General features: G+C 50.8%; 1 protein-coding gene across 1 annotated transcript; it reads left to right on the top strand.

The window, feature by feature from the left end:
- The first annotated feature begins 567 nt into the window (after positions 1–567).
- DUSP3 (dual specificity phosphatase 3) lies at positions 568–4,204 on the top strand. The gene is made up of 3 exons (XM_038753768.1): positions 568–698; positions 832–1,055; positions 3,852–4,204. Exons 1-3 carry the CDS (start codon positions 574–576, stop codon positions 4,049–4,051), a joined length of 549 nt encoding a protein of 182 aa, XP_038609696.1. The 5' UTR covers positions 568–573; the 3' UTR covers positions 4,052–4,204.
- The last annotated feature ends 11,469 nt before the right edge of the window (positions 4,205–15,673 follow it).

The raw sequence follows: 15,673 nt of genomic DNA, 5'->3' as shown, positions 1-15,673 counted from the left end.
TCGTCCCCCTCTCCATCCCCCCATCTTACCTCCTTCCCTTCCCCACAGCACCTGTATATATGTATATATGTTTGTACATATTTATTACTCTATTTATTTATTTATTTTACTTGTACATATCTATTCTATTGATTTTATTTTGTTAGTATGTTTGGTTTTGTTCTCTGTCTTCCCCTTTTAGACTGTGAGCCCACTGTTGGGTAGGAACTGTCTCTCTATGTTGCCAATTTGTGCTTCCCAAGCGCTTAGTACAGTGCTCTGCACATAGTAAGCGCTCGAAAAATACGATTGATTGATTTTGTTCTCCGTCTCCCCCTTTTAGACTGTGAGCCCACTGTTGGGTAGGGACTGTCTCTGTATGTTGCCAACTTGGGCTTCCCAAGCGCTTAGTCCAGTGCTCTGCACACGGTAAGCGCTCAATGCATACGATTGATGATGATGAGGCAAGCCCCCGCCCCCCGGCTCTGCCCAGAGGCTGCCGGCCGGCGCAGCCCCGGGGCTGCGGGGACCCGCCCCCAGGCGCGGGGTCCCGCCCCTCCCGCCCCTCCCCGCCGCTCCCCGCCGCTCCCCGCCATGGCCGGCCGCTTCGCCATCTCCGTGCGGGACTTGAACGAGCTGCTGTCCGACCTCGGCGGCGGCTACAGCTTCCCGGACCGGCCGTGCAACGAGGTGGCCCCACGGCTCTTCGTGGGCGACGCGTGAGTCGGCGGGGGGCGGACGGGCGGGCGGGCGGTGCGGAGCGGGGCGGCGGGGCGGCGGGGGCGGGGCGGGGCCCTGACGTCCAGTCCGTCCGTCCGTGCGGGGAGTCGGTGACGGCCGGGGCGCCCCCAGGTCAGCGGCTCGGGACATCCCGGGGCTGCGGCGGCTGGGCATCACGCACGTCCTGAACGCGGCCGAGGGCAAGTCCTTCATGCACGTGGACACGGGCGCCCAGTTCTACGCGGGCACGGACATCGCCTACCTGGGCCTCCGCGCCAGCGACTCGCCGGACTTCAACCTCGCCGCCTACTTCGGCCGCGCGGCCGACTTCATCGCCGGCGCCCTCGGCCGGGACGGTGAGGACCCGGCGAGCGCGCGCCCCACCGCGCGGGGGCGCCCTCGCGCACCCACCGCGCCCGCCCCTTCGGCCCAGCAGGGGGCGCTGCGGCGGCCGGACTCCAAATCCACCCCCCCACTTCGACCCCTCTTCCTCCCTCCCTCCCTCCCTCCCTCTGCCTTTCTCTCCCTCTCTCACACTGTCATCATCATCAATCGTATTTATTGAGCGCTTACTATGTGCAGAGCACTGTACTAAGCACTTGGGAAGTACAAATTGGCAACATATAGAGACAGTCATCATCATCATCAATCGTATTTATTGAGCGCTTACTGTGTGCAGAGCACTGTACTAAGCGCTTGGGAAGTACAAATTGGCAACATATAGAGACAGTCATCATCATCATCAATCGTATTTATTGAGCACTTACTAGGTGCAGAGCACTGTACTAAGCGCTTGGGAAGTACAAATTGGCAACATATAGAGACAGTCATCATCATCATCATCAATCGTATTTATTGAGCGCTTACTATGTGTAGAGCACTGTACTAAGCGCTTGGGAAGTACAAATTGGCAACATATAGAGACAGTCATCATCATCATCATCAATCGTATTTATTGAGCGCTTACTAGGTGCAGAGCACTGTACTAAGCGCTTGGGAAGTACAAATTGGCAACATATAGAGACAGTCATCATCATCATCATCAATCGTATTTATTGAGCGCTTACTAGGTGCAGAGCACTGTACTAAGCGCTTGGGAAGTACAAATTGGCAACATAGAGAGACAGTCCCTACCCAACAGTGGGCTCGCAGTCTAGAAGGGGGAGACAGAGAACTAAACCAAACATACTAACAAAATAAAATAGATATGTACAAGTAAGTAAGTGAGCACTTACTGTGTGCAGAGCACTGTGCTAGGGGCTTGGGGAAGTACAACAGAGTTAGTGGACACAATTCCTGCCCATGAGGAGGTTGCAGTCTAGAGGGGGAGACAGGCATTAAAGTAAATAGTGGATATGTACATAAGAGCTGTCGGCCTGAGGGTGGGGTGAATAGCCAGTATTTAAAGGGTACGGATCCAAGTGTAAGGGTGAGGCAGAAGGGAGAGGGAGTAGGGGAAATGAGGCCTAGTCAAGAAAGGCTTCTTGGAGATGTGATTTTAATAAAGCTTTGAAGGTGGGGAGAGGGATGGTCTTTCAGCTATGAAGGGGGAAGGTGTTGAAGGTGTTCCGGGCCAGAGGCAGGATGTGGGTGATGAGTGGATGGCAAGATAGACGAGATCAAGATACAGTGAAAAGGTTGGCATTGGAAGAGCAGAGTGTGCGGGCTGGGCTGTAGTAAGAAATCAGCGAGGTAAAGTAGGAGGGGGCAAGGTGATTGATTGCTTTAAAGTCAATGGTACGGAGATACTGTTTGATGCGGAGGTGGATGGGCAATCACTGGAGCTTCTTGAGGAGTGGGGAAATGTGGCCTGAACATGTTTTAGAAACAGCAGAGTGAAGTATGGATTGAAGTGGGGAGAGACCGAAAACAGGGACGTCGGGAAGGAGGCTGGTACAGTAATCAAGGTGGGCTAGGAAAAGTGCTTGGATTTATCATGGTAGCAGCTTGGATGGAGAGGAAAGGTAGGATTTTAGTGATGCTGTGAAGCTTGAACTGTTCTGCTAATTCAATTGTTTCGTGCTTTCCCAAGCACTTAGTACAGTGCTTTGCACATAGAAAGCACTCAATAAATACCATTCATGGATTGATTGTCAGGATTTGGTGACAGATGGAATATGTGGGTTGAATGACAGAAATGAGTCGAGGATAATGCCAAGGTCATGGGTTCAAGGGACAGGGAGGATGGTGGTGCTGCTTATTCATTTTTGTGTTAATTTTTTGGCATTTAAGTACTTACTATGAGCCAGGGACTGTACTAAGTGCTGCTCTCTGTAGTGATGGGATAGAAACGGGGAGGACAGGTTTCGGTTCGGAAAATGAAGAGTGCGTGAAAACATTCCAGTCCCAGGCCCTGACCTCAAGGAGTTGACAGGTTTATTTTTTGGTATTTAAGTACTTACTATGACCCAGGGACTGTACTAAGTGCTGCTGTCTATAGTGATGGGATAGAAACAGGGAGGACAGGTTTCGGTTCGGAAAATGAAGAGTGCGTGAAAACATTCCAGTCCCAGGCCCTGACCTCGAGGAGTTGACAGGCCCCCCACCACCATCCTCACAGGGAAGAACCATGGAGAAGGCAGGGATGAGCTGAGCTGTCCCGGCTCCCCTGACTTTGGCGGTGCTGCTGGTGGGACGGATGCCACCGCCTGCTGGGCAGCAAGGAGACAGGGGCATTCAGGGGCCGCTGCCCTGCAGGCTCAGGGGGCAAGGTGCCGTCCTTGGACAAAGGAGATCAATCAGTGGGATTTACTGGGCACTTATTATGTGCAGAGCACTGTACTAAGCACTTGGGGGAATACATTACAATAGAATTAACAGACATGTTCCCTGCCCATAACAAGCTTACACTCTAGAGACGCACGAAGGCAGCCCCATCCACCCTCCTCGTCAGTCTCCCCGGTTTGCCCTCAGATGATCCGGCTCCCTATCCCGCTCCCCTGGACCTGGGCCGGGGCCCTGGCCCCCTCCCTGCGTCCAGCCACTCAGCCGGTCCTACAGGGACCCAAGAATCCTGGGTCTGGCCGGCCACCCACAACCCTTGGGACTGCCCCTGGATGCTTCACAAAGGTTCTGCCAGACTGGGGCCACTCCCTGCCTGCTCTGCGGACCCCCTAAGCCCCCCGTCCAACCTTCCGTCCTTCCGCCCGCAGGCCGCGTGCTGGTCCACTGCCGGGAGGGCTACAGCCGTGCCCCGACTCTGGCCATCGCCTACCTGATGCTGTGCCAGGGCATGGACGTGCGGACGGCGCTGAGCACCGTGCGCCAGCACCGCGCCATCGGGCCCAACGATGGCTTCCTGGCGCAGCTTTGTGAGCTCAACGAGAGGCTCGTTGCTGAGAGGAAGGCCTGAGACCCCAGAGGCTTGGGCCAGGCTGCACCTCCAGCTCCGCAGACCGCCTCCAACCCCGCAGACCTCCCAGCCCCACAGAACCCCAGGCCCACAGACCCCCAGACCTGCAGCCTCCCAGGGTCCTGTCTGGGCCCAATAAAGTATTTGGATGGGGAGTTGCTTCCCAGGCCCTGCCGAGTCTCTTCCACACAGGATGGGGTCCTACACCCCAGTCGGGGGTCCCTGGAGCCCTCGAGTCTCTGGGAATGGAGTGAAGAGGCCCAGAAGGGCTGCCGGGGGGAGAAGAGCTGCTCCCACCTCTGACTGGTCTCCTCTTCCTCCCTGTCTTCCCTCTCCTCCCCGACTCCTACTGCCCTGCATCCTCATCCCAGGAGCTGGGCTGCCCCTTCCAAGCTGGTCACGACCTGGACGCTGTGCCCAGCCCGAGACATGAGGTGCTGTGTTTGGCTTCGTGTATGGGCATGGTGATGGAGGCGGGGGGCTGGGGCATGCTGGTGAGCACTGAAGGGATGGGTGGGAACACAGGTGTCAGCCAGCTGGGGAGTGCAGGCAAGGCAGCGTGTGTGGCTGAGTGTGTGCTTGGAGGAAAGAGGGAGGCCTGGATGGACGGACAAATCTCCTAGCCAAGGCCTCGCAGGTAGTGGCTTGGTCTGGTGCTGTCCTGGACCCCCACCCCGGGGTCCAGGATGAGAATGGCTGACACATCCCTCGGCCCCCAGGTCCACACACCATGTTCATTTCTGGTCCTGCCTTTGAGAGCACGGGCCTGGGAATCAGAATGGCCTGGGTTCCAATCCCAGCTCTGCTACTTTTCTACTCTGTGACCTTGGACAAGTCACTTAAATTATCCGTGCTCAGTAACCTCATCTGTAAAATGGGGATTCAGATTGTGAGCCCCATGTGGAACAGGGACTGTGTCCAACTTGATTAGCTTGTATCTGCCCCAGTGCTTGGTGTGTTGCCTGGCAAATAGTAAGTGCTTAGCAAATACCATAAAAAAAAAATGGTTCCCGGGTCCCTGTGTGTCACTCAGGGAGGCCTGATTCTCTGGGATTCCCTGACCGAGGATGAACAACTGGGCTGTTGTGGCTAGCAAACCAGCTGGGAGGGCCAGCCCAGCCCGGGGCAATGGGGAGCGGGTGGGGAGAGGGCAGGACTGGGCTGGAAGTGAGTAGGGACGGGGCAAGGCTTGAGCAGGCTCGTTGAGGGTGGGATGTGGGAGACGAGCAGGCCGGGCTGGGGAAAGGCAAATGCACCCCCGTTCCATCCTCGATTTGCCTACTTGTCCTAGCCGGAAAGAGTCCTGGGGCTGACCCTGCTGCCCTGGCTCCTGAGGGTCCTGCAGTGCCCCACTCCTCCCGTTCCGGACCCTGTCCAGATGCTGGACAGAGCCCGGCCGACTAGCAGGACCAGCCAAACTGACTCCGTCCCCGAAGCTGGCAAGACTCACCAGGCTGCCCCTCCCCTTCCAGAAGGGCCACTCTATACCGGAAAAGCCATAGCCTAGCCTCACCAGGAAACCTGCATCACGGACACTTGGTCAGTCCCGGCCACCACCACGAAGGCCTCGCCAGGCCACCCCCACAGGGCCCACCGGGCATCTCTCCTGCAACACAGAGAGAGAGAGAGAGAGCACGTGTGCAGGAGAAGGCCTAGGCCTGCGGCAGCGACCTCCACTCCAACCACAGGATCCATGGGGGACTCTGGGCCCCACTAACGGATGGGAAGGAAGAAGCAGAAGGGTGGAGAGAAAGAGCATGGACCTAAGCATCAGAAGACCTGGGTTCTAATCCCTGCTTTGTCTGCTGTGTGACCTTGGACAAATCACTTAATTGCTCTGTGCTCTGTGTTCCCTCACCTGATTAAATACTTGTTTTCCTTCCCTCATAGGTAGAGAGTCCCATGTGGGACAGGGACTGTGTCCAACCTGATTATCAAGCACTTAGTACTGTGCTCTTCATACAGTAAGCGCACAATAAATACCATTGACTGATTGATATCTTGTATCTATACCAGCACTTACCAGAGTACTTGAAAAATAGGAAGCACTTAACACCACAGTTATTACCGTTCATTCTCAGTCTCCTTTGAGGGCTCCTCCTCCCCCTCCCAAACCCTTACTGTAGGGGTTCCTCAAGGGTCAGTTCTTGGTCCCCTTCTGTTCTCTATCTACACTCACTCCCTTAGTGAACTCATTCGCTTCCACGGCTTCAACTATCATCTCTACGCTGATGGTACCCAAATCTACATCTCTGCCCCTGCTCTCTCTCCCTCCCTTCAGGCTCATGTCTCCTCCTGCCCTCAGGACATCTCCATCTGGATGACTGCCCGCCATCTAAAACTCAATATGTCCAAGACTGAACTTCTTATCTTCCCTCCCAAATCCTGCCCTCTCCCTGACTTTCCCATTACTGTAGACGGCACTACCATCCTTCCCGTCTCACAAGCCCGCAACCTTGGTGTCATCCTCGACTCCGCTCTCTCGTTCACCCCTCACATCCAATCCGTCACCAAAACCTGCCGGTCTCACCTCCGCAACATCGCCAAGATCCACCCTTTCCTCTCCATCCAAACCGCTACCCTGCTGGTTCAGTCTGTCATCCTATCCCAACTGGATTACTGCATCAGCCTCCTCTCTGATCTCCCATCCTCCTGTCTCTCCCCACTTCAGTCTATACCTCACTCTGCTGCCTGGATCATCTCTGTGCAGAAACGCTCTGGGCATGTCACTCCCCTCCTCAAAAATCTCCAGTGGCTGCCTGTCAACCTACGCATCAAGCAAAAACTCCTCACTCTCGGCTTCAAGGCTCTCCATCACCTTTCCCCCTCCTACCTCACCTCCCTTCTCTCCTTCTACAGCCGAGCCCGCACCCTCTGCTCCTCTGCCGCTAACCTCCTCATTGACCCCCAGCCCACTTCCTCCCCCCGGCCTGGAATGCCCTCCCTCCACACCTCCGCCAAGCTAGCTCTCTTCCTCCCTTCAAAGCCCTACTGAGAGCTCACCTCCTCCAGCAGGCCTTCCCAGACTGAGCCCCCTCCTTCTTCTCCCCCTCCCCATCCCCCCCACCCTACCTCCTTCCCTTCCCCACAGCACCTGTATATACGTTTGTACAGATTTGTTACTCTATTTTACTTGTACATATTTACTGCATATTTACTACATATTGTACATACCGGTCTCAGCTCCACAACATTGCCAAAATCCACCCTTTCCTCTCCATCCATACTGCCACTCTGCTCGTTCAAGCTCTCATCCTATCCCGTCTGGACTACTGCATCAGCCTTCTCTCTGATCTCCCATCCTCGTGTCTCTCCCCACTTCAATCCATACTTCATGCTGCTGCCCGGATTGTCTTTGTCCAGAAACGCTCTGGGCGTGTTACTCCCCTCCTCAAAAATCTCCAGTGGCTACCAATCAATCTGCTCATCAGGCAGAAACTCCTCACCCTGGGCTTCAAGGCTGTCCATCCCCTCGCCCCCTCCTACCTCACCTCCCTTCTCTCCTTCTAAAGCCCAGCCCGCACCCTCCGCTCCTCTGCCGCTAATCTCCTCACCGTGCCTCGTTCTTGCCTGTCCCATCGTCGACCCCCGGCCCACGTCATCCCCCTGGCCTGGAATGCCCTCCTTCTGCCCATCCGCCAAGCTAGCTCTCTTCCTCCCTTCAAGGCCCTACTGAGAGCTCACCTCCTCCAGGAGGCCTTCCCAGACTGAGCCCCTTCCTTCCTCTTCCCCTTCATCCCCCTCTCCTTCCCCCCATCTTACCTCCTTCCCTTCCCCACAGCACCTGTATATATGTTTGTACATATTTATTACTCTATTTATTTATTTTACTTGTACCATATCTATTCTATTTATTTTATTTTGTTAGCATGTTTGGTTTTGTTCTCTGTCTCCCCCTTTTAGACTGTGAGCCCACTGTTTGGTAGGGACTGTCTCTATATGTTGCCAACTTGTACTTCCCAAGCGCTTAGTACAGTGCTCTGCACACAGTAAGCGCTCAATAAATACGATTGATTGATTGATTTACTGTTCTATTTATTTTATTTTGTTAATGATGTGCATCTAGCTTTACTTTTATTTATTCTGATGACGACACCTGTTCACCTGTTGTCTGTCTTCCCCTTCTGGACTGTGAGCCTGTTGTTGGGTAGGGACCCTCTCCATATGTTGCCAACTTGTACTTCCCAAGTGCTTAGTACAGTGCTCTGCACACAGTAAGCACTCAATAAATACGATTGAATGAACGAATGAATTTCTGCAGTCCATGGCAGGGGAAGGGCACCTATTTATACATTTGTCTACTTCCATTTTTATCATTTGTAATTATATTCTTTTCTGTTTCGTGCTTATAATCTGTGTCAGCCTGCCTCCCGCTTTGGATGGTAAGCTTCTCAAGAACGGTGACTGGCCTTTTCTTTTTATAGTATTCTCCCAAATGTACTGTTCGGTACTTTGTGCCTAGAAGGTGCCCACTACAGCTCTCTGAATACAGTAGATGCCCCGTGTGATGCTCTGCATACAAAGGTTACTCAGTAATCATTGATGATGTTGATAGAAAATTTATTTTAGTACCCATCTCTCCCTCTAGACTGTAGGTTCCTTATGGGCAGGGATCATGTCTACCAGCTTTTGTATTTTACTCCCCAAAACACTTAGTACAGTGCTATGCACACAGTAAGTGCTCAATAAATATAATTGCTTGATTAGTGATGACGATGATAATCAATCGATCTTGTTATAGGCGGGGAACAAGTCTGCTAATTTGGTTGTATTGCATTCTTCCAAGTGCTTCTCTGTGCCTCAATTACCTCATCTGTAAAATAGGGGTGAGGACTGTGAGCCCCATGTGGGACAACCTAATTGCCTTGTATGTACCCCAGCGCTTTGAACAGTGCTTGGCACATAGTAAGTGCTTAACAAATACTAACATTATTATTATTATTATTATTATTATTATTATTATTATTATTATTATGCCAAGCACGCTACCAAGTACTGGGGTAGATACAAGATACTCAAGTCAGATGTAGTCCCTGTTCCACATGGGGCTCACTCTCTAAGTGGGAGGGAGAAAGATGAGGAAACAGGCACAGAGAAGTGAAGTGACTTTCCCAAGGTCAAGTAATAGGCAAATGGCAGAGCTGGGAGAAGAACCCAGATCCTCTGGCTCCTAGACCTGTGTTCCGTCCAGTAGCCCACTCTGTGCCTGATCTGATTATCTTGGAACTTTCCCAGTGCTTAGAACAGTGCTTGGCACAGTAAGTGCTTAATAGATAGTATAACTGTTGTTATTATTGTAATAAATTATTACAAAAAATAATAATGGTATTTATGGGGAGTGCTTACTGGGTACAGAGAACTGCACTAAGCACTTGGAAGAGTACAATAAAACAGAGTTGGTAGGCACATTTGCTGCCCACAGCAAGTTTACAGTCTACAGGATCAGCCCTGTTGGATGAACCTGGTCCTGAGACGGAGGACCTGCGCAGGGGAAACAGCGTAGCCTGTGGTGAGAGTCCGGGCCCGAGAGTCAGAGGACTTGTGTTCTAATTCTGGCTCCACCACTTGTCCAATGTGTGACCTTGGGCAAATCATTTAACTTCTCTGGGCCCCAGTTACCTCATCTGTAAAATAGTGATTTAGACTGTGAGCCCTATGTGGGATAGGGACTGAGTCCAACTTGATTAGCTTGTATCAACCCCAGGGCTTATAATACAGTCTTAAGATGCTAGATACTACTCACAGTCATCTACTGTCCCCCAGGTCCCACCTCCAAATTTTGGAACCATTTTGATCAATTTCTCACCTTCCTTCTCTCTTTCCCCATCCCTACACTGATCCTTGGGGACTTCAATATCCACATATATGTTCCTGTTGACCCTTCTTCTAACCGCTTTCTATCACTCCTCAACGCCCTCAACGCCACTGACCTCCTACTCTGCCCCAGCTCTCCCACTCACCAGTTTGGAAACACACTTAAACTCATCATCTTCAGTCACTGTACAAACTCTACCTTTACCAACTCTGAAATCCCTCTAACTGACCATAACCTCCTGACCTACACACTCCTTCCCTACAAATCTGTCCTGTTCCCCAACAGAGACCTCTCTTTACCCCATCCAATTTTCTCAAGTCATCATGCCTTATTTAGTCTCTATACCCAAACTATCTTCCCATCTTCCCATCTCCTCACCGTACCTCGTTCTTGCCTGTCCCGCCATCGACCCCCGGCCCACGTCATCCCCCGGGCCTGGAATGCCCTCCCTCTGCCCATCCGCCAAGCTAGCTCTCTTCCTCCCTTCAAGGCCCTGCTGAGAGCTCACCTCCTCCAGGAGGCCTTCCCAGACTGAGCCCCTTCCTTCCTCTCCCCCTCATCCCCCTCTCCATCCCCCCCATCTTACCTCCTTCCCTTCCCCCAGCACCTGTATATATGTATATATGTTTGTACATATTTATTACTCTATTTATGTATTTATTTATTTTACTTGTACATACCTATTCTATTTATTTTATTTTGTTAGTATGTTTGGTTTTGTTCTCTGTCTCCCCCTTTTAGACTGTGAGCCCACTGTTGAGTAGGGACTGTCTCTATATGTTGCCAATTTGTACTTCCCAAGTGCTTAGTACAGTGCTCTGCACATAGTAAGTGCTCAGTAAAGACGATTGATGATGATGATTATTATTTTTCTACAAAAATGTTCAGCCCATGTTTCCCCAGTCCTCAAGAACCTCCAGTTGTTGCCCATCCACCTCAAACAGAAACTTCTTCCCCTCAGCTTTAAAGCCCTCAATCACCTCGCCCCCTCCTACCTCACCTCATTACTTTCCTAATACAACCCAGGCCCAACTTCACTCCTCTAATGCCAACATACTCATTGTACCTCGATCTCGTCTATCTCGCCTGGAATCCTCTGGCCTGGAATGCCTGCCCTCTTTATATCTGACTAACTATTACTGTCCCCCGCTGCCAAGCCTTTTTGAAAGCTCATCTACTCCAAGAGACCTTCCGTGACTAAACCCTCCTTTACTCTTTTCCCATTCCCATCTGCATCACCCTGACTTCCTCCCTTTATTCGCCACTCACCCCCACAGTACTTATGTATTATCCTTGATTAATTTATTCATTCAATCATATTTATCGAGCACTTACAATAAACAGACACATTGCCTACCCACAATGAGCTTACAGGGCTGGAGATTGATGTTAATATAAATAAATAAATTACAGTTATGTACTTAAGGGCTGTGAGGCTGGGAGAGGAGATGAATAAAGGGAGCACATCAGGGCGATGCAGAAGGGAGTGGGAGAAGAGGAAAGGGGGGCTTAGTCAGGGAAGGCCTCTTGGAGGAGATGTGCGCTCGATAAGACTTTGAAGGTTGGGGGGAGAGTAATTGTCTGTTGGATTTGAGGTAAGAGAGTGTTTGTTCCAGGCCAGAGGCAGAACATGGGGGAAAGGTAGGCGGTGAGATAGACAAGATGGAGGCTCAGTGAGAAGGTTAGCATCAGAGGAGCAAAGTGTGTGGGTTGGATTGTAGTAGGAGACTAGCGAGGTGAGGTAGGAGAGGGCAAGGAGATTGTGTGCTTTGAAGCCAATGGTGAGGAGTTTTTGTTTGATACAGGGGTGGATGGGTAACCACTGGAGTTTCTTGAAGAGTGGGGAAACGTCCTGAATGTTTCCGTAGAAAAATTATCTGGGCAGTAAAGTGAAGTATGGAATGGAGTGGAGAGAGACAAGAGGCTGGGAGGTCAGCAAGGAGGCTGATGCAGTAATCCAGGCAGGAAAGAATGAGTGACTGTATTAACGTGGTAGCAGTTTGAATGGAGAGGGAAGGGAAGGTTTTAGCTATATTGAGAATGAGGGACCGACAAGACTTAGTGATGGATTAAATATGTGGGTTGAATGAGAGCAAGGAGACAAGGATAACACCAAGGTTATGGGCTTGTGAGACAGGAAGGATGGTGGTGCTGTCTACAGTGATGGGGAAAGTCAGGGGAAGGACAGGGTTTGTGTGGGAAGATAAGGAGCTCCGTTTTGGAAATGTTAAGTTTGAGATGATGGATGTCGGATTTGGCAAGAAGAAGATCATTGGTGACCTTTGAGAAGGCAATTTCTGTGGAGTGAATGGGACAGAAGCCAAATTGTAGGGGGTTAGGAAGAGAATTGGAAGAGAGGAATTTGAGACAGCAGATGTAAACAACTCGCTCAAGGAGTTTGGAGAGAAATGGTAGGAGGGAGATGGGGCAGTAACTGGTGGGGTCAAGGGAGGGTTTTTTTAGGATGAGGAGACACGGGCATGGAGAGCAAGCCGTTGAAGATGTCTGTTAGGGAGGGAAGAAGGGAGGAAGTAAGTGTTTTGATAAGGTGCAAAGGAATGGGGTCAGATGCACAGGTGGAGGGGGGTGGAGGATGTGTATTTTGAGAGGAGGCAGGAGATCTCCTGTAGAGATACTGCTGGGAAAGAAGGAAGAGTTGAAGAGGAGGCAGAAAGGGGGAAGGACTGAGGAGGGGCAGGGGAGATTTTAGGGTGCTTACTCCTGATAATGTCAGTTTTCTTAATAAAGTAGGTGGCCAGGTCATTGGGGCAAAGGATGGGAGAGGTGGGGGACAGGGGTCTGAGGAGGGAGTTAAATGTCATTTGTACTAATGTGTGACTCCCCCTTTAGACTGTAAGCTCGTTGTGGGCAGGGAATGTGTCTGTATTTTGTGTTGTACTCTCCTAAGTGCTTAGTACAGTGTCCTGCACACAGTAAGTGCTCTATAAATACGAATGATTGCTTACAGTGCTTGGCATGTGATAAGCACTTAACAAATACCATTAAAAAAAGGAACTGATGACAGGACTTGTGGTTTGTGCAGTGCCACTCTCCTCTCTGGTCCCTGCCAGTCATGTTCCTGCCGGGGCACGGAGTTCCACGAGCAAGTAGTGGGGCAGGAAAACAGCACATTGTGGAGGAGCAGTGGGGCATAGTAGATAGAGCATGGGCCGGGGAATCAGAGGGTTATGGGGTCTGCCACTTGTCTGCTGTGTAACCTTGGGCAAGTCACTTCACTTCTCTGGGCCTCAGTTCCCTCATCTGTAAAATGGGGATTGAAACTGTGATCCCCGAGTGGGACAGGGACTGTATCCAACCCAATTTACTTGTGTCCAGCCCAGAGCTTAGTACAGTGCCTGGCACATACTAAGCGCTTAACAATTGCAGCAATTATTAATTAATTAATTAATGATGGTATTTGTTAAGCGCTTACTATGTGCAAAGCACCGTTCTAAGCGCTGAGGTGGTTACAAGGTAATCAGGTTGTCCCAAGGGGGGGGGGGGGGGGGCTCACAGTTTTAATCCCCATTTTACAGATGAGGTAACTGAGTCACAGAGAAGTTAAGTGACTTGCCCAAAGTCACACAGCTGGCAGTCGGCAGACTCGGGATTTGAACCCATGACCTCTGACTCCAAAGCCCGTATGGGCTCTTTCCACTGAGCCACGCTGCTTCTCATATTATAATAATAATAATTATTATTATTGTCATTATCGCGACTGAGCCCGTTGTTGGGTAGGGACGGTCTCCATAGGTTGCCAAATTGTACTTTTCAAGCACTGGATGTAGTGCTGTACGCACAGTGCTCAATAAATACGATTGAATGAGTGAATGAATGAATGAGTGAATGAGTGAGTGAATGAATGAGTGAATGAATGAGTGAGTGAATGAATGAATGAGTGAATGAGTGAGTGAATGAATGAATGAGTGAATGAATGAATGATGAATGAATGAGTGAATGAATGAGTGAATGAATGAATGATGAATGAATGAATGAGTGAATGAATGATGAATGAATGAATGAGTGAATGAATGAATGAGTGAGTGAATGAATGAGTGAATGAATGAGTGAATGAGTGAGTGAATGAGTGAGTGAATGAATGAATGGATGAATGGATGAATGAGTGAGTGAATGAATGAATGAGTGAGTGAATGAGTGAGTGAATGAGTGAGTGAATGAGTGAGTGAATGAATGGATGGATGAATGAATGAATGAATGAATGAATGAATGAATGAATGAATGAATGAATGAATGACTGGGCCGTTTGAGCAAGGGGGCGCCGCAGCTACGAGCCCAGCATCCCAGCAGGGGGCGCTGCCGCTCCACAGCGCGGGACCCGGCGGTGAGAGAGGACGGGGCCGGGCGGGGCGGGGCGGGGAGTCTGGGGGTCTCGAGACCCCGGGATCCGACCCCCGGATCCGCGCCCGGGATCCGCGCCCTCCCCTCCTCTCCTGCGCGGACGCCGTCCGTCCGTCCGTCCTTGCAGAAGCGCCGCCGGGCTCCGGCCGGACCCGGACCCGCTGAGAGGCGGCCGGAGCGGGAGCGCTGACCCGTCTCCCCCCTTACCACCAGGGGGCAGCAGTACCAAAGACTGCAGGAGCTGCGGCGGCAGCAATTCATTCATTCATTCAATCATTCAATCATTCAATCGCATTTAGCAGCAGCAGCAGCAGCAGCGGCGGCAGCAGCAGCCCGGCTCCCCTCCGGCCTGTCCCTCGTCCGGCATAGCTGTGGCCCCCCGGACGACCCCCAACCCCAGCCTGCACGCGACCCCCGGCAAGGACCTGTCCCCGGTTGCACCTTGAGTGACCCGGCCTGGAACAGACAGCCATGGTCTTCAGCTGCTTCCCCAAACCGGCAGCCAGCCGACAGGTCCACCTAAAATAAATAAATCCACCGCCTCCAGAAAGCCCTCCCTGATTCATCCTCCACCTTCCCTGTCATCCATCTGTCCCTCAGCCACCTCAGTGCACAAGGATTCATTCATTCAATCGTATTTATTGAGCGCTTAACTGTGTGCAGAGCACTGTACTAAGCGCTTGGGAAGTACAAGTTGGCAAGGATTGAAGTTTATTTTGTGGTGTCTATTATTTATAGCTCTTCTCTCCCTTCTAACCCTGGTCTAGTCTCCAGTAGCATCTCTCCTGTTAGACCGTAACAGCTGGAGGGCAGGCACTGGTTTTTCTCTCCTCTCTATTCCCCCAAGCCAAGCATCTAGTACAGTGTCTGCCCTCAGGAAATACTCAGTCCAGTCTGTTGATACTATAGGCAGAGAGACATTCCATATGACATATGACATAATCGTATTAATAATTTTGGTATCTGTTAAACGCTTCCCCACAGCACCTGTATATATGTATATATGTTTGTACATATTTATTACTCTATTTATTTATTTATTTTACTTGTACATATCTATTCTATTTATTTTATTTTGTTAGTATGTTTGGTTTTGTTCTCTTTCTCCCCCTTTTAGACTGTGAGCCCACTGTTGGGTAAGGACTGTCTCTATATGTTGCCAACTTGTACTTCCCAAGCGCTTAGTACAGTGCTCTGCACACAGTAAGCTCTCAATAAATACGATTGATTGATTGATTGATTGATTTGTATCTATCCCAGCACTTCGAACAACTATTGACATATAGAGAGTGTTTCATGTAGTAATAAAAATATTATTTTCAGTAGTAATAATAGTAATAATATCAATCTCTTGTATTCACTGAGTGCTGAATATGTGCAGAGCACTATATTCAGAACTTGGGACAGTGCAATGTAACAGACTTGGTAGATCCATTACCTGCCCACAA

This window comes from Tachyglossus aculeatus, chromosome 11 (genome assembly GCF_015852505.1).
Source record: "Tachyglossus aculeatus isolate mTacAcu1 chromosome 11, mTacAcu1.pri, whole genome shotgun sequence".
NCBI lineage: Eukaryota > Metazoa > Chordata > Mammalia > Monotremata > Tachyglossidae > Tachyglossus > Tachyglossus aculeatus.
This window is presented reverse-complemented; position numbering and strand designations above follow the sequence as displayed.